Below are 22,266 nucleotides of genomic sequence, written 5' to 3'. Positions count from 1 at the left end.
AACCGTGTCTCACGTTTCTGTTGGGACCGTCTTGATGCAAAGAGAGCCTTGTCCTCGGCTTTGGGAAGCGGCCTTATCACAGAGCTCCCTGGACCTCAGGACGTGGGACTAGATGGTGTACTGACTCCTGTGTCCGCTGTGATGGACGAGCCTCCACAGCCCAGCAACCTCCCATGTTTTAATTTGTTGTCCTCTGCCTGGTTCTGTCTGTGCCTGGCGTCCCCACTGGCTCAGTCTCTTTTTTTTAAAGCCCTCGAGTCTAAAGATTGGAGACGGAGGGGAGAAGGGGAGGGAAGTGGCAGATTTGTCTGATTAGAAGCCAGAGAAGAGGTGAGGGTAGGTGAAAGTGTTAGTCGCACAGTTGTGTCCGACTCTTTTTGACCCTATATGGACTGTAGCCCGCCAGGCCCTTCTGTCCATGGGATTCTCCAGGCAAGAATACTGGAGTGGGTTGCCGTGCCCTGCTCCAGGGGATCTTCCCGACCCAGGGATTAAACCTGGGTCTCCTGCATTGCAGGCAGATTGTTTACCGCCTGAGCCACCAGGGAAGGCCTTGGTAGGAAGAATATTAAAGATGCAGAGGGTCCAGTCACCTCCTGGGGACCAGGGCAGAGGTGGCCTGATTCTCATGGTGATCTTTCTTTGCTCCACCCAGCCTGACCCCAAGATTTCCAGAGGCCACGGCAGGTTCTAGTCAACATTTTGTTTGTTTGTTTTGGACACTTGCACAGAGAGATGAGCAGCGTGGTGTCTGGAGTCTGGTCTTGGCTCTGCTATCCTTTTGTTGCTTGACTCAGAGTGTGCCACTCCCCTTTCTGGGCCTCAGTTTCATCATCTGTAAAATGGGTATTTGGGCTGGTGGTCTCTGAACTTCAATGAGCGTATGAACCACCTGAGCTTATCAAGAGGCAGAGTCATCAGGGCTGGGGTGAGGCCTGACTAATGCCCTTGTGCTGATGCATGGACCACACTTGGAGAGACTCGGCCACAGCCTGCTTTGCCTCTTCTGGGACCCACATCCACAGCAGTCTACACACACTTAGAAAAGAGGGAGCCACTTGGGGCAACGTGTGGTTGTCCTTTGACCTTGACTCCTTGGCTCTTGCAGATCTGTGTGTCTGTGGGGCAGACTTGTGAGATCTTTAGGGACAAAAGTCAGATGGCCCGGCTGTGTACACACCCCCATTTGATGCCAGATGCCAGCACCCCTGACATACAGGCCCTTTGCCATCTCACCCTGCTTGCTTCTCCAGCCTCATCCCCACTGCACAATATGCCCCTCTCAGACCAGATCACCAGCCCTCCTGTACGTACCAGCACAGGTCCACACCTCTACGCCCCAGGAATACATTCACTGGGGCTAAAATGCCACAGTGTGATGTTTTCTAAGCTGCCCGGTTATAATACTCAGCTGAAAAGCTTGTAAAAATAACTATCAATTCCTCAACTCGCCTGCTGAATCCAGATCTCCAGGTGAGGGACCTGGGGAGTCTGTATTTTTAACCAGTGCCTGAGGTGATTCTCCAGCTTTTGCAAGCTGGAGAAACACTCTCCTGAGGAGCCTCATCCACAAACGGGCTTCTTCTCTTCCATCCTCCTAGACTTCCCGCACGGTTACCCCCTCCAGAAGACTACCTGAAGCGCCTCCTCCCTGGGAGGATGCTGGTAACTGAACATGTACTGAGCTCTCCCTGTGGTCCAGCAGCTTTCTAAGTACTGTGGGTGTCTGGGGACTGCTTTCATCCCTGGGAGGGGGCCCTGCTGTGATCTCCATCACAGAAGCTGTTGTGGCTGTTCCTTAGCCAGCGGGGAAGCTCTCAGAAAGCACTGAGAGCCTGAACAGGTTACCTGGAGTCACACAGGTAGAACGCACTAAGTCGCTTCAGTTGTGTCTGACCCTGGGTGACTTTATGGACTGTAGGCTAGCCCGCCAGGCTCCTCCGTCCATAGGATTCTCCAGGCAAAAATACCAGAGTGGGTTGTCGTTTCCTCCTCCAGGGGATCTTCCCGACCCGGGGACTGAACCTGCATCTCTTACGTCTCCTGCACTGGGAGGCAGGTTCTTTACCACTAGCACCACCTGGGGAGCCCAGGTAGAAAGTGTCAGAGCTGAATTCTGAACCCAGGAGTGTGTCTTTGGAGCCCAGGCTCTGTCACCTGATGTGACCTGGTCACACGTGCCTATAACATGGTCACCATGTGGGCTGAGTGCTCTTCTCCAAGATCCTGAGCACCGGAAGGCAGGCACTGTACCACTCCTGGGCCCAGCAAGTTTCTATGAATGTGCTAGAGAGAGAGAGCATGCTCAGTCATGTCTAACTCTTTGCGACCCCATGGACTGTAGCCCACCAGGCCCCTCTGTCTGTGGGATTCTCCAGACAAGAATACTGGAGTGGGTTGCCATTTCCTCCTCCAGGAGATCTTCCCAAACCAGGGATCAAACTCGCATCCTCCTGCGTCTCCTGCATTGGCAGGAGGACTCTTCCACTGCTGAGCCACCTGGGAAGCCCACGAATATGCTAAGGACCCGATAAATATACATAGCGGGAGATCTTCTTCATAGCAGGAACAGGGATGCCAGAAGGGACCAGAAAGTGCAGGAAGATGCCCTGGGTCTTTGTTTGGGGATGAGGAGGAAGCCAAGAGAGTAAAAGATGGATAAAGTGAAGGATACGCAGTGGTGCCTCAGCTTTCCCCGAAGGATCATTCATTGCCGCCTTTCTGTCCGGCAGGTGCAACCTGGCCCCCGTGCAGGAGTATGCCCGGGATGTGGGGCTCAAGACCGACCTGGTGACCATGAACCCCTCCGTCGTCCAGCGGGCCTTCGAGGACTTGGTCAACGCCACGTGGCGGGAGAAGCTGCTGCAGCGGCTGCACAGCCTCAATGGCAGTATCCTGTGGATCCCCGCCTTCATGGCCAGGGGTGGCAAGCAGCGGGTCGAGTGGGTCAACGAGCTCATCTTGAAGCACCACGTCAACGTGCGGACTGCATACCCTTCTCTGCGCCTGCTGCACGCCGTCCGCGGGTGAGCGGCCCCGGGGTGCGGGAGGGGTGGGGGGGGCGTATTCCTTTCCCAGCTGCGTCTGCAGCCCCCACTCACTAGTTGTCTAATTTCTGCAAGTCGCCTGGCCTCTCTGAGCCTTGTGTCCTGGAGAAGTGGGTCGGCAGATGGGCAGCATGTGGAATGCTGGTGTTGACCGAGGGGTATTGCTTGCCCAGAGCACTGCGTGGAGAATGATCCTCCAACTGCTGTTGAGTGGAGAAGGAACCATAAGGGGGCAGGAACAGAAGCAGGAATATTTGTCAGAAAGCTCTTGCTGGAGTCCAGGCTTGGACTTACAGTGGTTTAGACTGGGATGGTGGGCGTGAATGTGCCACAGTGTGGCCAGATTTGCCAGAACATTTGCAGTAGTATCTAAGTGTTAGTCGCTCAGTCATGTCCAACTCTTTTGCAAAAGCCACAGACTAGCCCGCCAGGCTCCTCTGCCCATGGGATTTCCCAGGCAAGAATACTGGAGTGGGTTGCCATGCCCTTCTCCAGGGCATCTTCCCGACCCAGGGATAGAGCCTGCATTGAAGGCAGATTCTTTGCTGTCTGAGCCGCCGGGGAAGCCATCTGGAGTAGAGGCAGCAGGACTTGCCAATGAATTCTGTTTAAGGACCTCAAGGGGTGAGAGAAAGAGAAAAATCCAAGGCGACTTGTCAAGATTAGAGGTAGAGCAGATGCATGGTCGATGGTGTCATTTTCTGTGATGGGAGAATTTGGGGGAAATTTGTATGTGTTTCGGCATGTTGAGAAACAGAGCTCTTTCTCGGACATGTTAAGTATGAGATGTCTGTTACAAATGTACCCCGCCACAGTCCTGCCCCCGATCTGGGTCCTGCATCTAATGATTCGTCCAGTCCCCTGGCAGCTCGCAGTCTTCCCCTGGTGTGGTAAGACAGTTTCCGAGGGATCTAGGGATGATCTTCACTTGGCCCTTAGCCTCACTTGGTGTGACCTGGGAAGCCCTCTGAACCGCCCAGAAGGGACTCATGCTATTCTCATAAAGGTGACCCCTCGAGGCACCCGAGCCTGTGACCCACACTGGTCTCATTAGTGTAGGTATCAGTACAGAAATGCATTGCCCCCAAGAAAGACCCAGAGAAACACGCAGTGAGAGACACTCGTGGCTGATGGAGCAGAGTGATACCTGCATGGACCAGGGCTCACTAGCCACGTCCCTCATCCTGGAGGCTGACCTGTCAAGCCTCCCTTTAGCGCCCACTTCACCCCCCTACAGGGAGCTGCCCTGGTGGCTCAGACAGTAAAGAGTCATCCTGCAATGCAGGAGGCCCAGGCTCAATCTCTGGGTCGGGAAGATCCCCTGGAGAAGGGAGTGGCAACCCACTCCAGTATTCTTCCCTGGAGAATTCCATGGACAGAGGAGCCTAGCGGGCTATACAGTCCATGAGGTCACAAAGGGCCAGACACGACCGAGCAACTTTCAGCTCAGCTCATCCCCTCCCAGAGCGGGGCTGTTGCAGCATCCCGAACTCATCGGTTCAGTCTCCATGCCTTTAACATCATTTCTTCCTGGAAGGAGGTCTTTATGTGATTTGGAGGTCAGAGGATATAAGGGAAGGAGATGAACTGCCTTTTGGTAAAGAGAGAAAAAGTCCCTTGGCTGGGGAATGGGCAACCACCTGGAAGAAACGATGCAGCCAGAGCTATTTCCAGCTATAATTGACTCACTTTCACCTGTCAAAATAGCATTAAGAGCCAGTAATAAACCCTTTAAACAAACAGGCTGTTAATCCTGAGATTGCCGCGTCTTCCTTGCAGGAACTCCCAGGAGGAAATACTGCAGGAGACAAATGGGGAGGCCTTCTCCTTTTAGCAAGCGGAGGAGGTGGGGGATGAGGGCTCCAGGGGCTTGGGACTGATTTCTGCCAAGGACCCCCTCCCTCTGTGGGGACTCTGGGCCTTGTAGGGTTTGTGTCCAGGAGGGATCATTGAGAAGATGAACAGTGTCTGTATTGAGAGGAAGGGCTTGCCTCTGTCTTGATGGGAGCTCATCTGGTGTTTACTGCAAGAAGCATGGGCTGATAAGGGGCGCAGAACAAACGCGTCTGAGAAAAGACCAAGGGGTCATAGAGAAGAAGGCTGAGGAGGAAGCTGGCTAAGAGGCGATCTGGCCTGGCATCAGAAACATGGGTTTGGGAGGTAGGGACACATGGGTTCACATCCCAGCTCGGTTACTCCCTTAGTTGTGTAACAAGCTCGGCCAGGTGGCTTGTCTCGCAAGCCCCGCTTTCTCTCTGTATCCACTGGTGAGCAGTAGCTGTGACAGAAGTTCCCGTCACCGGTACAGGGTGTCCTGTGCCGACACAGGGGAGACGCAGGCAGGCAGGCATGGCTGCTGTGATCACGGCAGCTGCCTCCAACCCCCGGCCAAGGGAGTGGACTTGTTCTGTAGGCTCACAAGGTAGAATCAGGATCAGAGGGTGAAACCACAGGAAGGAAAGTACATTTAGGCTCCATTTGATCAAGGTTTCTAAAGAACAGTGGACCAAGTCAAATTCACCTGTCAGGAGCTCTTCACCTCAAAGTTCCAAGATGGACTATAGTTTTCAGAATAATCTCATTTCCTTATTAAAAGTCTATTTATGAGGTTTTTAATCCAGTCTCACCCCTGGTTATGAGGTGGGACCAGATAAACACTATTTATTGTGGTAAAATATACACCACATGAAACTTGCCACTTTAACCATTTTTACAGTTACTGTAAAGTTCAGTACAGTTCAGTAGTGTCCAGCATATTACATTGTTGTGAAACAGATCTCCAGAACTTTTTAATCTTTCAAATCCAAAACTATGTATGCATTAAACATAAGTCCCCTTTTCCTCATAAATCCAAGCTCTGGTGACCACCATTCTACTTCAATATCTATAAATTTGGCTAATTTAGATACCTCATCTGTGTAAGTTGCTCCGTTGTGTCTGACTCTTTGTGATCCCGTGAACTGTATCCACCAGGTTCCTCTGTCCATGGAATTCTCCAGGCTAGAATATTGGAGTGGGTAGCCACTTCCTCCTCTAGGGGGTCTTCCCGACCCAGGGATCAAACCCGGGTCTCCTACATCGCAGGCAGATTCTTTACCGTCTGAGCCACCAGGGAAGCCCATTAGTTCCCCTAAAAGATACTTCACATAAGTAAAGTAATAGTGTCGTCTTCTTTGTGACTGGCTTGTTTTGTTTAATGTGATGTCCTCAGGGTCCATCCATGTTGCAGCATGTGTCAGAATTTCCTCGGTTTTGCAGGCTGAATAGCATTCTGTTGTATACAGATGTCATGTTTGGCTTGTCCTTTCATCCATCAATGGACATTTTTACCTCTTGACTCTTGGGAATAGTATTGCTATGAAGATGAGTGTGCAAATATCTCTTTGAGAACCTGCTTTCTGTTCTTTTGAATATACACTCAGAAATGGAATTCTTGGATTATACAGTGGTTCTATTTTTTAATTTTTTTAGGACCCTCTATAGTTTTCCACAGTGGCAGCACCATTTTACAGCCCACCAACAGTGTACAAGAGTTCCAGTTTCTCCACATTCATACCAACATTTGCTATTTGATTTCTCCACATCCTTACCAACATTTGTTATTTTGTTTTTTGAGAGTATCCCATTTTAACCATTTTAAACTGTACAGTTCATTTAGAAGAAATTCACTATCACAGAAAAACATAGACGAATCTCTATAATCTTGGGTTTGGCAATGGTTTCCTAACTATGACTTGAAAAGAACAGGCAACAACAACAATAATACAATAAATAAAAATGGACTTTGTCAAAATTAAAACTCTGTGTGTGCCAGAAAAACAACACATCAAGAGAGTTAAAAGACAAACCATAGAATAAATATTTGCAAATCATGCATCTACCAAGGGATTAACATCCAGAATATATAGAGACCTCCAATAACTCAACAACAAAAAAACCAAACAACTCACTTCAACAATGGCCAAAGATTTGAATAGACATTTCTCCAAAGAAGATATACAAGGGACCAATAAGCACATGAAAAGGTGCTCAACATCACTAATCACTGGGGAAATATAAGTCAAAACCACAATGCCTTGCCACTTCACACCCACTAGGATGGCTGTTATCAAAGCAGTGGAAAATAACAAGTGCGAGGAAATTGGCATCCTCGTGCTTGCTGATGGGACTGTCAAGTGGGAATTGACTCTGAGACACCCTGTGCCTCTGTTTTACAAATGAGGAACCCGATGCCCAGACAAGTTTTGTGACTTGCATGAGGTCACCCAGCCAGTGAGAATCACAACCCTGCGCTGAGCCACGTTGGCTCACTTTAATGCAGTGTCCTAGGTGCAGCAGAAATTCACATCCACCCACTTCTGTATTGGGGTGCACTGTGAGCTCAGGGGGCTGGGAGCTGCTGCACTGCACAAGTGGTCTTCGCAAACCGCAGTGAGGAGCAGCGTATCAAGACTCCACGTGCACAGCACCATTGTCCCAGACACAGGGCAGCTTCCCCACCAGGCAGAACAAACAGGAAGGTCAGCACACCTCGGAACAAACGTATGAGATAGAGTCTGTTTCCAGACCCATTTTACTCATAAGGAAACAGGTTCAGGAATGCTACGAGAGAGAATCACCCGAGCTCACTCAGATGGGCAGGAAGGGGATCGATCAGAATCCACAATAGAGGTTAATGCTCTCTGCTTCTCCCACCACCACCCTGTTCCCGTGTCCTTGACATACAGACTGATCTCTGTCTGTTGACCACTGATGCCCCATGGTCACTGATTGACTACCAGCCTCCTGTCCTGCCAACTGTCCCATTTTTTTACCTGTGACTTGCATGAAGTCAGGGGCTTCCCAGGTGGTTCAGTGGTAAAGAATCCGCCTGCCAATGTGGGAGACGTAGGAGATGCAGGTTCAGTCCCTGGGTCAGGAAGATCCCCTAGAGGAGGGCATGGAAACCCACCCACTCTGGTATTCTTGCCTGGAGAATTCCATGGACAGAGAGGAGCCTGGTGGGCTACAGCCCACGGGGTTGCAAAGAGTCAAACAAGACCCAGCAACTAAACAACAGCACAGACGCACTTGAAGGCGTCAGTTGTCTGATTAGCAAATTCACAGGTGGTGTGACTTTGGGGGAATTCCCAATACATGGGTCCTCAGCGTTGAATCCAAATTTCTCTTGTCAGGCTGAAGTGAAAGTGTCAGTCACTCAGTCATGTCCGACTCTTTGCAACCCCGTGGACTATAGCCCACCAGGTTCCTCTGTCAGTGAAAATCATCTCCAGGCAAGAACACTGGAGTAGGTAGCCATTCCCTTCTCCAGGGGATCTTCCCAACCCAGGGATCGAACTTGGGTCTCCCACATCTCAGGAGAATTCTTTCCCATCTGAGCCATGACGGAAACCCTTGTCAGGCTGAAACAATGAACCAATTTAAGAGGAAGACATTTCATATGAATGAATGGATTCAAGACTCTCTACTTGGGTTCCAAAAGACTGTGTGGGTACAGAGGGATCGGCAGAGGTGTGGTCGCCCAAAGGGATAACATGATCTTAACAGTACACATCCTTAGCAATGGATGGATGGAGAACATCTTTGACAGTCAGGGAGTTCAGTTACGGCTTGGTCAAATCCCACTCAGAGAACCTCATTCAGTTCTGGGTACCAGGCTGGAGAGGGGCCACAGTGGCAAAGAAATTCAAAAGGTGAAAGGATTTGGAAAGAGAAGTCTCCAAGGAACATGACAGCAGTTTTTCTTCATTCAGCAAATACTTACAGACACCTTGAGGGTTCCAGGCCTGTGCTGGGGAAACACAAAAATCATTAAATGAAGGCTCCTGCCTTGAAAGAGTCACTGATTTGGGCTGTGAGGCTGCAGGTGTACAATGAGTTCTGGGAAAGAATCTATAGCAGCAGTCCCCAGCCCTTTTTGGTGTGCGTGCATGCTAAGTCACTTCAGTCGGGTCCGACTCTGTGTGACCTTATGGACTGTAGCCCGCCAGGTTCCTCTGTCCATGGGATTCTCCAGGCAAGAATACTGGAGTAGGTTGTTATGCCCTCCTCCAGGGGATCTTCCCGACCCAGGAATCAAACCCATGTATCTTATGTCTACCTGCATTGGCAGGCTGGTTATTTACCAAGCACCACCTGGGAAGCCCAACCTTTTCGGCACCAGGGACCAATTTCATGGAAGACAATATTTTTCACGGGCTGGTGTAAGGGATGGTTTTATTCTAGCACATTACATTAATTGTGCACTTTAAGGCTGCCACTGATCTGACAGGAGGTACCAGTCCATGACCTGGAGGCTGGGGACCCCTGATCTAGAGTGAGTCCGGTTTCCTATGGACACTGGGAAGAACATTCCATCAAATACGATCATCTGAAATGATGGTTGCCTCTTAAGAATGGATGAATTCTGCATTCTTGGAGATGTCCAGTCTGCAAGGCCTGCCCCTTCCTGGGCTGTGGAAAGGGAAATCCATATTATACAGCGAGTGTGTTAATTTGCAAGGGCTCCTGTAACAGAGCACCACAGGGCGGGTGACCTAAAGAACAGAAATGTGTTGCCCTACAGTTTGGAGGCTAGAAATTCTTCTGGGGGCTTTGAGGGAAGAATCTGTCCCACGTGTGTCTCTGTGGCTTATAGATGGCCGTCTTCATCATCCTTCTTGGGTGTCTGTCTCCAGCTTTAAGGACATCAGTTGGATTAGATTAGAACTCAGTCTCATAACCTCACTCTAAGTTGGTTATCTCTGTAAAGACTTTTATCTCCAAAGGTCACATTCTGAAGTACTGGGAGATATGACTTCAGCATGCGAGTTTTTCTTTTTAATAGTTTTTTTTTAAGATTTTTTTTTAATGTGTACCATTTTTAAAGTATTGAATTTGTTACAATACCGTTTCTGTTTTATGTTTTGCTTTCTTTGGCCACAAGGCATGTGGTAGTGGTTTGCCCCAGTCTCCTCCAGTGAACACGGATATGGAATGTGAAAGTGTGTTCCATGGTGGAGGTTTAATTGCTAGTTGTATCCAGCTCTTTACCACCCCTGTTTGGACTGTACCCTCCAGGCTTCTCTGTCCATAGGATTTCTCCAGGCAAGAACACTGGAGTGAGTTGCCATTTCCTTCTGTGGATCTTCCCAACCCAGCGATCAAACCTGGGTCTCCTGCATTACAGGCAGTTTCTTTACCAGCTGAGCCACCAGGGAAGCTCATGGTGGTGTCACCTAAAGAAAGGGAGGAAGGACTGGAGTGTTAAAGCACGATGGCATTTGGTCATTTTTAATGGATTGTCTCCATTTTTTTTTTAATAGCAGGTACATAGTCCAAAGAAAAAGTCAAAAATAGTACAGAAGGATTTCAAGTGAAAAATGAGCCCTTCTCCACAGAGACAGCCTGTTAAACTGGTTTTTCTATGTGTAACCTTCCAGAGATATCCACTTTCACATCTTAGGGAGCATGTTTTAAGCACTGCATTTGCTGAATTCTGAAAATTATTCCATACCGACATGCACCACTTCATCCTGCTTCACAGCTGCCTAACAGTCCACCATATCTGGACCATAATTTCTGTAAGCAGAAGGCATCAGTGGGCATCACAGGCTTTTCCAGTCGTCTGCTGGTATCATCATTATTACAGAGATCATCCAAGTCTGAGATCTACACACATATGTGTGTATGTAGGCTTGCTTTTTAGATGCGCCGTTGCTACGAAGAGATGGTTTTGCTACACACATTGTGAGTTTTCCTAGAGACTGCCAAATTGCCCAACCTGGAGGTAAGTACCAATTTACACTCCCACATATGATTATTGAAAATACCTGTTTTCCCTTAACCTCGCCAACATGACATATTATTAATACCTGCTATCTCTGCCAATCTGGTGAAAAAATGACATCTGATTGTTGTGTGAAATTGGATTCCTTCCATTGTGAGTGAGATTAAATATATAAATATATATTTTCTGTTTGGAGTGGCATCAGTTTAGATTCTTGGAGAAGGAAATGGCAACCCACTCCAGTGTTCTTGCCTGGAGAATCCCAGGGACGGGGGAGCCTGGTGGCCTGCCATCTCTGGGGTCGCACAGAGTCGGACACGACTGAAGCGACTCAGCAGCAGCATCTTAGATGCTGGAATCTAGCCTGCAGGTGCCTTTTGGTTTGCTTGCTTTTGCTGTGCTGGGTCTGTGTCGCTGCGTGGGCTTGTCTGTAGTTGCAGCGGGTGGGGCTGCTCCCTAGTTGTGGCGCGCAGGCTTCTTGTTGCAGCGTGGCCGAGCACGGGCTCCAGGGTGCGCGGGCTTCAGCAGTTGCAGCATCTGGGCTCAGTAGTCGCTGCTCATGGGCTCTAGAGCATAGGCTCAGCAGTCGTGGCACACGGGTATAGCTGTGAGATCCAAGGCCTGTGAAGTCTTCCCGGAACAGTAATCAAGCCCGTATCTCCTGCATTGGCAGGCTGATTCTTTACCACTGAGCCACCAGCAAAGCCCTAGCCAGAAGGTTTAAACCCCCAGGAAATGGTTTTGCCAGGTCCTTGCATGGCCCCTAGGACAGATGCAATATCTGTGAGAGAGTGGCTGTCTTTTGACTCCCTGAGCAGGGAGCTCCTCGACCCGGATATAGCAGGAAGAACCCCTTAAGTAACCGGCATCTTGTTCTTCCTCCTTTCTTTGGGCAGCATACTGTCTAGGATGCTGTAAGCCTACCTTTCACAGGTGAGGATCCAGTGTCTGCCTAGAAGGGTTTAGGGTAAGGCTGGACTCCTTCACCTCTCCTGCCAGTTCCCCCAAAGGCAGACAATAGCCTCTACTTGCTCATCTTCACTCATTGCTTCATTAAATAAAGATTGTGAAGCACCCACTTTGTAGATGAGCTATACTAAGATCTGGGGTAATATGGAAGCAGAAAGTCAACCTATTGTCATAGAAATTTAAATTGTAGGGGAGGAGAAAGACAAGTAAATAAGTCATTATAGCATGGTCGGTACTAGAATAGGAAAAGAACAGTGCACAGGACACAGAAGCACCCAGGCAGGTCCTGGAAGGCTTCCTGCAGGAAGTGGCATTGAAGCTGAGACTGTAAGGAGTTGCCAGCCAGGAGAAGTAGGAGGTAGTGGTGTCCTGGAAGAAGCCGGAAGTCCCTGGTAATAGTGTGGCTATGCACAACAGATGGTGGGAGGGATTTCAAGCCCAGATCTCAAGGACTTCACCAGTCGAGCTGAAGGTGCTAGCTGTCCTCCTGTGGATCTCAGGAGTCACGGGGGCTCTATTGGTGGTATGGTCAGACTTGAGGCTAGCCTGGCTCACTGAGAGCACCAACTTGGGTAAGCATGGAGGCCTGGGGACCAGGCATCGGCCTCAAGAATCCCCAGGGCTTGCCCAGCTCTGCAGGTTTACCCCAGCCTCTGAAACAGACCTCCGATCTCCACTTCCACAAAGCTGGAAAGCCACATCCTGAGATCCCCCAAGACGCCAGAGCTCTCAGGTGCTCCCAAGGACAGTGATAGTCTGTGGGGTCCCTGGACCACCACTGGCTGCCGATGTAGATGACGAGAGACCAGGCTGTCTGAGAGCCCTGCTCCTGGCTTTGCTGCTGATCTGTGCAAAGCATCACCAAGAGTCCCTCAGCAACCACCTGTGACACATTGCTGTTCCTTGGGGATGATATGAGACATATCCCACGAAGTGCTTTCAGCTTAGAGAAAGCCCTCTTGGCCACTTTTTCTGAAAGTGGCAACCACCATGCTTGCCATGTGCTGAGCACGGGAACCCAGGGAGAAAGACAAAAAAGGCACTTTGGTGATGATTTTTGGCCCTCCTCATTTATTGCCGTCCACGCTCGTAAAACATGGCGCTTAATCGTCCTGGCAATTGGGGTAACCGCTTTGAAAAATAATTACTGCCTTCTTGGAGATTACTTTGCCTTCTAATTAAAACCTCCAGACTGGTATATTAAAGGTGCATTGTCAATGCAGCATCCCGGATACACCCAGCTAACCTCATTTGGGAAGGCAAAATTAATTAGTTTGTGTTTTAACACCCAGCTGTTATCCTAAGGAAAAGAAATTGTCTACAAGTCGGCCACGCACACTGTCTCTAAATTGGCCAGGGCGGCTGAGGAGAAATAAAGGAAATGGAGAGTGATTTGTTCCTGCATAACTCCGCCAGCTTCTAGAACAAGCTGCTCGTTAGACGGCGGCCCCATGTCCCTGTCAGACCTCGCTCGGGAGTTCTTGTTTACCCAGAGAGGCAGAATTGGAAGTGAGAGGGTCCCTCCTGCTGCTGAGCTCAGTTCACTCTGGAGCCTCTTTCGGTCCTAATACCTTTCGCTGAGCAATCCTGGGCAGCAGATCTGAGAGGCTGGGCATTTCTCTTCCTGTCCCAGCCGGTCAGACTCGCAAAGCTGCGAGCACGGCTAGCCGCCCCCCTCCTTTACTACTACCTCCCCTTTCGCAATTCCATTTAAGTCCAGCACTTGCCGAGCGCCGTGGAAGCCAGGATAATCAATTCTAGTTTGTGCTACAATAACAGGAGCCCTTGTCATTTCGCACAACAGAAGTTTCTCATCCTTGCAAAATGTGATGTAGGTTGGCGGGGGCTCTCTTCCAACCAGCGATTCAAGGACTTAGGATTCTTCCATCTTAGGCTGACATCTTTCCAGGAGTCACTGAGGTTATCCAACGCAGGAAAAAAAGCACTGGAAGAACCATTAGTCCCGCAGGGGGCATTTCCGGCTGCAGCCCATTGGCCAGAACTGGTCACGTGACCCCAGCTCTTTGACAAAGGATGTTGAGAGATGTAGGTGAGCCCGCAGAGAACTGGTCGAGCGATGCTGTCTCTGCCACAGGGCCTTGGCTGCAGCACACACTGAGCCAGGGGCCTCTGATCGCCCCACAAAGGAGCGTAAGGCGTGGGGGAGATCACAGCGTAGTGGGAGTCCAACCCAGACAGTCATGAAGGGTCAGCCCGGGTTGAGAAGCACAATAGGAAAAGTGGAAACAAAACTCATGGTAACAACGGGCAGAATGACTAACTCAGTTTGAGCAGAGAAGAGAGGGGAACAAAGGGAGCGTTTCCAGGAAGACGTGATTCATCAGCTTAGTTTGGGGGCGGGGGGTGGGGGGGAAGAGTTCACCCAGAGGACATGTCGGGGACAGGCGTATCTATGAGGAGGGCACAGCACAGGTCTGGGTAACCTCAGACCCACCTAGGAGCTACTTGGATGTTTCCCCACTGATTTCATTCTTCCCAGCCCCTCTCTGGTCAAAGCATTGATGGCCAGAAAAAAAAAAAGTAATTTCTAAAGGCCTTACCCCGCTAAAGCCTTGCGATCAGAAAATAAACCGCAAATCCCGAATATGGCATGTGGCTGTTGTTAGGCTTGAATATCTCAGAAAGTGAGTAATCTGTGAGATGCTCCCATGCAGGGACACAGCCTGTGGTTCGTGTATCTCTGGATACCATCAACAGCGGCTGCAGCTAGCTCATCTCAGCCCTGACACCCTCCCCTACAGAATCACCATGGAGCACAAACAGCCCAGGAAACAGGAGTGGGGAAGCTGCATTTATCCGAGCTCTGTGTGACCAGCTGCGTGAGAAGTTTGCCTCTTCTCGGGCAGGTCACCCTGGATTCTCATTTTTTCCTCTGTAAATTGAGAGACGGAAACGAGTTCGATCCAGGAGACCCGTGGATTACTCACAGATGTGGTCTATTAACTCAGTCAAGAGAAACCCACGTGATTTATTTTTAAAATGTTTTAAATTAGTTGCCAACATTTAAAAATCTGGAGAATTTGCTTGAAAATCCAGATTTCGGATAGCTTTGAAAAAATTAGAAAATTTGACAGCACCCCACAGGACAACCTTAAAACCGGGTGCCCTATTAGATGCCACAGGCCATGCTGCTCCCTGTTGCCTTGGCAACACAGAGGCCAGTGTCAGTCTTCCCTCCACACGTGTCCCAGCTCGTTCAGTTATATCCCCTTGCCAGGTTGCTATGCTGGATGAGCTCCCTAGACCCAGTTGTCTTTAAAGCTCTGTGACTACGCCTCATGCTTACTTTTAACCATCTCTTTTCTCTAAACAAGTCTCCTTCTTAGGTTCTTGTAGCAGAACTGCCTGCCAGTTAGAGCAGGACTTCTTAGCCTTGGCTGTACAGTTGAATTTACTAGGGGAGGTTTTAAAAATCTCAGTGTCCAGGCAGCACCTGGATGGTGGGAGCCAGGCCTCGGTCCTCTTAAAGCTGCAGGCGATTCCAGTGGGCAGCCTAGGGTGAGAAGGGTTGAGTTACAGCTGAAAGTGCAGTGGACTAGCTCAGGAGGGGATGAGCTGCCCGTTGCTAGAGGTGGTTAAGCCGACGTAGATAAGCACTTCGCAGGGACCAGCTGCTCTCTTGTGGATCCTTCTCCTCCTTGCACTTTCCCTGCCTTCACCCCACAGGGTCCCCCCAGGCTCCACTCAGTGCCACTGAGCATGCACATCACACTTACAGGGCTTCGGGACATCCCTGACCGTCCAATAATTAAGACTCCACGCTTCCAGTGCAGGGGGCACGGGGTTGATACCTGATCAAGGAAGATCCGGCAGGCCGTGCGATGTGGCCAAAAAATATTTTTAAATCAAAAAGTGAAGGGGCTCAGCATAGGGTAAGTGGAAGGTTTTACTAGAGATAAAGAGATTGGACCACACTCTCATTCTAAATCCAAGCAGGAGAAAAACCATGATGGGAAACAAAAGTGATGACAATGAGAACGGCTGTTTTCCCACTTCTGGATTATATGGAACTTGGAGGCTGTCTTTGTTGTTGTTGTTTAGTGGCTCAGTTGTGTCTGACTCTTTGTGACCCCACGGGCTGTGGCCTTCCAGGCTCCTCTGTCCATGGGATTCTCCAGGCAAGAACACTGGAGTGAGTTGCCATTTCCTTCTCCAGGGGATCTCCCCAACCCAGGGATCGAACCTGTGTCTCCTGCATTGGCAAGTGGGTTCTTTACCACTGAGCCACCTGGGAAGCCCCTGGAGGCTCTCTTGGTGATCGCTTGGTCTGTGCCCCATCATTGTATAAACGTGAAAAGTGGGTTCAGCTGGGAGAAGCGACTTGCTCCAGGACACACAGGTGGCTGTTGATAGAACTGTCACTGAAACTCCCTTTCAGCCTCTGTCGCTTAGTCGGTGAAATGGAGGTGGATTCTTCCTTACTGTTTTCTTGTGCAGGTAAACTGAGGCCCTCTATGTATGGAGGGAGCTCAGAGCCTCACTCACAGGAACTCCTTAGCCTAAGGCTCCACTCTTCCCCATACAGGAGACATGGGTTTGATCCCTGGGTCAGGAAGATCCCCTGGAGAAGCAAATGGCAACCCACCCCAGTATTCTTGCCTGAAAAATCACATGGACAGAGGAGCCTGGTGGGCTACAGTCCATGGAATTACAAAGAGCTGGGCATGAGTTAGAGACTAGACAACAACAAGCACTCTCCCCCACCCCGCCCTTGTCTCCTCTAACACTCCTGGCAGACTCCTTTGCAGGACCCAGCCACATTGGGCACCCCACATCAGAGGGTTGCGGGGCCTGTGGGCAGGGATGGGAAGGAAATCTGATGATGCTTAGGAGGCAAGGAGGTCAACCCCTGCCAAAGCCAGGCATGGTGCCAGGCAGTGGGCATCATGGAAGAGGCGGCCCCTTATCAGAGCTGGCCAGAGCACCAAGATCGGCCACACGTGTGTGGGTCATCTGTGGCTGCTTAGTGCTAGGACAGCAGCGGCCAGGAGTGTGGCCACCACCTGGCCCTTTACAGAAAAGGTTTGCCAGCCCCTGCTTTAGATTTCAACAGGCCTGGGCTTCCCTAGTGGCTCAGTGGTAAAGAATCTGGCTGCCAGTGAAGGAGACACAAGACACTCAGGTTCAGTCCCTGGATCGGGAAGATCCCCTGGAGCAGAAAACGGCAGCCCACTCCAGGATTCTTGCGGGGAGAATCCCATGGACAGAGGAGGCTGGTGGGCTACAGGCCATGGGCTCGCAAAGAGTCGAACTCCGCTGAGCACACGCGCACTGTTATGTACTGAGCTCGAGGCAAGGTCATTTTCTACCTCGGTGACCTTGGGCAAGCCACTTCCAGCTCTGAACCTCGTGGCTGCATCTGCATGTATTCACAGGCTTGTGTTCTTTACATCCAATCACATATATGAAAGCACAGAGCCTAAGGGCAGTTCCAGTACTTGATAAATGATGGCTGTCACTATTTACAATAGCTAGGGCATGGAAGGAACCTAGATGCCCATCGGCAGATGGATGGATAAGGAAGTTATGGGGCATATACACAATGGAATATTACTCAGCTAATAAAAAGGAACACATTTGAGTTAGTTCTAATGAGGTGGATGAACCTACAGCCTATTATACAGAGCGAAGTAAATCAGAAAGAGAAAGACAAATACTGCATATTAACACCTATATATGGCATTTAGAAAGATAGTACCAACAATCCTACATACAGGGCGGCAAAGAAGACACAGATGGAAAGAGCAGACTTTTGGACTCTGTGGGAGAGGGTGGAATGGTTTGAGAGAATAGCATTGAAATGTGTATATTACCATATGTAAAACAGAGGACCCGTGCAAGTTTGATGCATAAAGCAGGACACCCAAACCCAGAAGGATGGGATGGGGAGGCAGGGGAGAGGGGTTTCAGAATGGGGGGAACACATGTATACCTGTGGCCGATTCATGTTGATGTATGGCAAAACCACCACAATATTGTAATTAGCCTCCAACTAAAATAATTTAAATGGTGGCCATCAGTCCTCTGTGAAAGGACCTTGGAATCGGCCACTAGACTGGTATCTATAGTTGCTGGAGTGGCAAGGAGGCTGTGGAGCAAGATAAGTTTCCCCCTTCCTGGAAAGGATAATTCATAAACTCATGTTAATTTTGTGTGTTTCTTTTTTTTCCACTTGTTTCCTCCAGATACTGGTTGACTAACAAAGTTCACATCAAAAGACCCACCACAGGCCTCCTGATGTACACGCTGGCCACGCGTTTCTGCAGCCAGATCTACCTCTACGGCTTCTGGCCCTTTCCGCTAGATCAGAACCAGAACCCTGTCAAGTACCACTACTACGACAGCCTCAAGTATGGCTACACCTCCCAGGCCAGCCCCCACACCATGCCGCTGGAGTTCAAGGCCCTGAAGAGCCTCCACGAGCAGGGGGCTTTGAAACTGACTGTCGGCCAGTGCGACGGGGCCACGTAAGGTGGGCGCCCGGTGGGACTCAGTGGCTCACATTTGCTGCCAGCTACACCACAGGCAGATGGGAGTCGGGGCGGCACAGACTCTAGAGCAAGCAGGCTAGTGGTTTTCTTTGTTCAAGTGTAAAACAGTGACCAGAATATATATATCTATTCCTGCATATATATATTGACCTGAGTATTTATAACTGTGTGGTGTTCATCTAGCATTAGGCAGATAAGCCACAAGAAGAAGGTGTGGAGACCCCACCTGGACCAGATTGAGACTCGGTGCATCTTTGGGGGCAGAAGGACTCGATGTGAAAAGAAGCCAGTCCCACGACTTGGGATGACACGCTGCCTCCCGGATTGGAGAGGTCTTTGGGCTCATGGGTGATCGGAGAACCACCTGTGGACAGCTGCCCCGAGCCTCTGAGAAATGTGGATTCTGGGTGAGCCAAGACCCAGAGGGGACAACTGGACCCATGTCTAACATGGTGCTATTCTTAGAGAAGAGGGAGGTTGGAATGTTCAGCCCAGCAAAGGAGCACATGGTCACCGAGGAGCAGAGGCCAAGTCAGAGCTGAGCACTTGGTTCCGTGAACTTAGAGTTGAACTGCCCACGGGATGAACCATGGTTGACCCGCCTGTCCCAGACTGGCCTCCATAAATCTGGGGAGAAGGCTGGAGAAGACACAGTGGACAGATCATAGTCCAGCTTTGTAAGAACCCCCAGGAGCCTGGCACGGAGCAGGCAGATGACACCCAATTGCTAGGGTGTCTCAAAGTGTGTTTTTGAAAAATCACAACTTCCTATCAAGAGAGTTGGTACTCTGACCCAGAATAAGGCAAAAGAGTGTCCCAAGTGTGGTGGTGGTTCTTTAAAACAACTTGAGTCTGCCATGGAGGAAGGGGGCCTGGGCTTTCATCCTCAGGGTTAGCCTTCTTCCTTGCCCTGTTAGAATGTCCCCAGAGGGACAGTCCTGTTCCCTTCGGCCACCAGGGAAGCCGCCGCTAAAGCTTGAAAGGGCACGGCAAAGATAAATGTCATCCTTTTAAAATCGCCTTTCTGGTTGCCTCAGGAGCCCCAGAATGCGAGGCCGGGAAGAATGGTAAGCATCGCGCTCCGTTTGCCTGCAGCCATTGTTTGTTTGCTTTCTGCATCATGCTCGCTGCGGGGTCTCTGCAGCTAGACTTCTGTGTCAACGTCACTTTCTTGTTGCTTTCTTATCCTGATGGTCACACTAGCCAGCACTGAGCTCCAACACTGAGGTTTTCAGCTCTCCGGGGAGAGGCTTCAACGTCCATCCCCACCTCCCTGTTTTCACAGAGGCAGTGATTTTAGAATTTGGCACAAACCCTATGAAGATGAAGAGTTCAGACTTTTTTTTTAAACCAAGTATCCAAATGCAGTATCCAAATACTGGATATAATCTCCGTGGGGAATCCTGGGCTCCATGCAGATAACGTGGGGCTAGAATCACAGGTCACGTGTAGATGAGCGTTAGCCAGCTTGATTTGTTAGCTTCATTCTCTTGTCTGATAAATAAGTGTTTTAAAATCTGTTTGAAAGATAAGTTTAAAAACAACAACATTGTCTTGAAGGTGAAGGGAGTTAAGAAAAGGGATCAAGATCTGCTTCCAAGCCTAGGAGGCCAGACATAATCAATGATGATTCAGAGCGGGACATTTGCTCGAAATTAATGCCTGATGGGAAGCCAGTGGGGGCGGTGGAAGGATGCTCGGAACCTCTTAACCCCACAGGCGGACGCTCCAGCTCCGAACCAAATCCGCATCTCTGTGTTGTTGCTGTTCTTGTTGACACTTGAAGTCTGAGATTTGGGATTTGCGTTGTAAAATGAATATTTTAAAAAGCAACAGCCCTCACAGCCTCTGTGGGAACAGAGTGGTTTGGACTTCTCACAAGAAGTGGAAATTAACGTCTCGTATTTTACACTTCTCCAGGGCCTTTCACCCTGAGAATCTCAGAGGCCCTGGAAGATATTTCCTTGTGGAAGCCTCCAGCATCCTTGGGAACAGGCAGAATTTCCAGGCTCAGAGGATTAGCCAAGGCCTTGGGTTCCAGGAGGTTCCAGTGGCGAGTGCAGAGAAGAGCCTCATGTCAGGTCCAGAGTCAGCCCTGCGTCCATGTACCCGTCAATGCCGCTCCCTGCAGGGGAATCAAGGGGCCAGAGCTCTTTTTAAAACATGGCTTTCTTTCTGTCTCTTCTTGGTCTTGGTTCCTTAAACTGAAACTACTAGAGTTGAAGGGGTAGGGACCATCTGCCTCTGGGCTCTCTCTAGAGAATGCTGGGGACCCAGGACAGTCCACACGTCACCACTCCCAACCCGCAGGCCCTGCGCTGCCAAAGCACTTTGGCTATGTGATGGCAGGAGCTCCAAGGCCTTGGCTTCCCCTCCGCAGCCACCCTTCTCCGTCTGAGCACCACGATCAGGAGGCAGCCGTCTTCTCCTCCTCCTTAGAGCTCAGTTTGCCTGAGAGTCCACTGTAGCGTCTGACCCAGCCTGGCTAGCCTGCAGCCCCGAGGAGTCCCAGGCTGTACCTGGTACCCGGTACCCTGATCTGCTGCCTTGTAACCACAGTGGCCACAGGCCTCCAGGAGCAGGTGCAGTCAGCAACCTCCCCCTGACCCTCAGTCATCCTCGCCCACCCTGAAGCCCCTCAGCCCTTCTGCGTTCTCCTCAAGCCCCCAAATGAGCCCCACTCTCAGCCTCCTCCTTTGCTGCAGGGATGGAGCCATCTGAAATGCAGTGTCTGCTGTGGATCTCTTGACCTCTTCCCTCCCCTTTCACTGCCCTCCTCCCATTTCTGAGGGAACATCCATCCCCTTGCTGGTCCTTAGCCACTCTGCCCCCTCTGTGCTCTCTCTCCACCAACAGGCACGCACCCACCCGTCCTGACCCCCGTGGCCTCATCCCTTCATCCCCAGGCCCAGGAGGGGCTCTCTGGTGCTGGTGCCACCTTTCCTCTCAACCCCCTCTTGGCCTCCACGCTCCTGGGGCCAGAGACTCCAGGTCAAAAGCCCCTTCTCATCACCAAGCTCTCTGCATTGCTCAGCTCCACACCGACTCCTGGACGTTCCCTGTCCCCAAGGTGCCCGGAAGGCCACATTCTCAAGATTTTCCCCCCCTTCCCATTGCCCCTTCATTGTTTATTCATGTATTTATTTATTTATGTATTTATGACTTATTTATTGACACCCTCACCTTAATCTAGAGAGTAGCCATGGTAGGCCTGACTGTTGTATCCCTCTCTCCTCCTTGGCCCACACTCAGACCTTCCCCACCGTGGCGTCCTCTCCTCGGGCCCCTTTCATCGCAGCCCTGCATGCTCTGTTAGCACCCCTCGCCTTCCTGTGAAGTCAGCCTCCACTTCCTGCAGCTCAGCACCTCCCTCAAGCTCCAGACTCGACTGTACACTGCTCGCTGGTCATTCATCCTGTCTGCTCTGGTGGCGCCAGAAACTCAACATCTCTGAAGCCAAATCCATCACTTCTGCCTCCTCTTCTTCCAGTCTCTCCACCCAGTTCTGAAACCCTGAAGTCATCTCGGTTTCTTCTCCACGCATCCCCTTGTTGCTCTTGCACCATCCTTGCCTTCTGGTTGCTCCGGCAATTTCAGCGTCGGTCTCTTCTCGCCGGATCCTCTGGGCCTGCTTGCACGTTCTCTGTCTATCCTAAACATTCATAGAGATTTATCTTTTTAGTCTCCAGCTATTCACAAACTCTTAAAATAATGTGCAAGTCTTTGTCCTGACGTTACAGGCCATCCGGTAAGGCCCGATCCTTCCTTTACACCCTGCACTGGTCCATCTAGAATAGTCGTCATTCCTCAAAAAGGTGCCCAGTCTTCCTGTCTCTGTGCCTTTGGTCTTGCTGTTCCCATCCCCTGGAACACTCTTCTGGTTCCTTCAAGGCCCATGCAGAAACCACATCTTTCATGAAGCTCCCCAAATCGACCAACCACTGGGATCTCTCCGTCCACTGAACCACCG

The 22,266-nt window shown here is 50.4% G+C and overlaps 1 protein-coding gene across 2 annotated transcripts in view; it reads left to right on the top strand.

Annotated features, from left to right (window-relative positions):
* The window catches only part of ST8SIA2 (ST8 alpha-N-acetyl-neuraminide alpha-2,8-sialyltransferase 2), a 67,987-nt gene extending 49,711 nt beyond the window's left edge, over positions 1-18,276 (top strand). For both annotated transcript variants that reach the window (XM_068991393.1, XM_068991392.1), the window contains 2 exons: positions 2,733-3,026; positions 17,991-18,276. In XM_068991393.1, the coding sequence (XP_068847494.1) occupies positions 2,733-3,026; positions 17,991-18,276 (580 nt within the window). The remainder of the gene's footprint in view (positions 1-2,732; positions 3,027-17,990) is intronic.
* Positions 18,277-22,266: the final 3,990 nt, after the last annotated feature.

The sequence above is a fragment of the Capricornis sumatraensis genome, chromosome 19, assembly GCF_032405125.1.
Source record: "Capricornis sumatraensis isolate serow.1 chromosome 19, serow.2, whole genome shotgun sequence".
Classification (NCBI taxonomy): domain Eukaryota; kingdom Metazoa; phylum Chordata; class Mammalia; order Artiodactyla; family Bovidae; genus Capricornis; species Capricornis sumatraensis.
The sequence above is the reverse complement of the archived record's forward strand: the minus strand, read 5'-3'. Positions and strand labels throughout refer to the sequence as shown.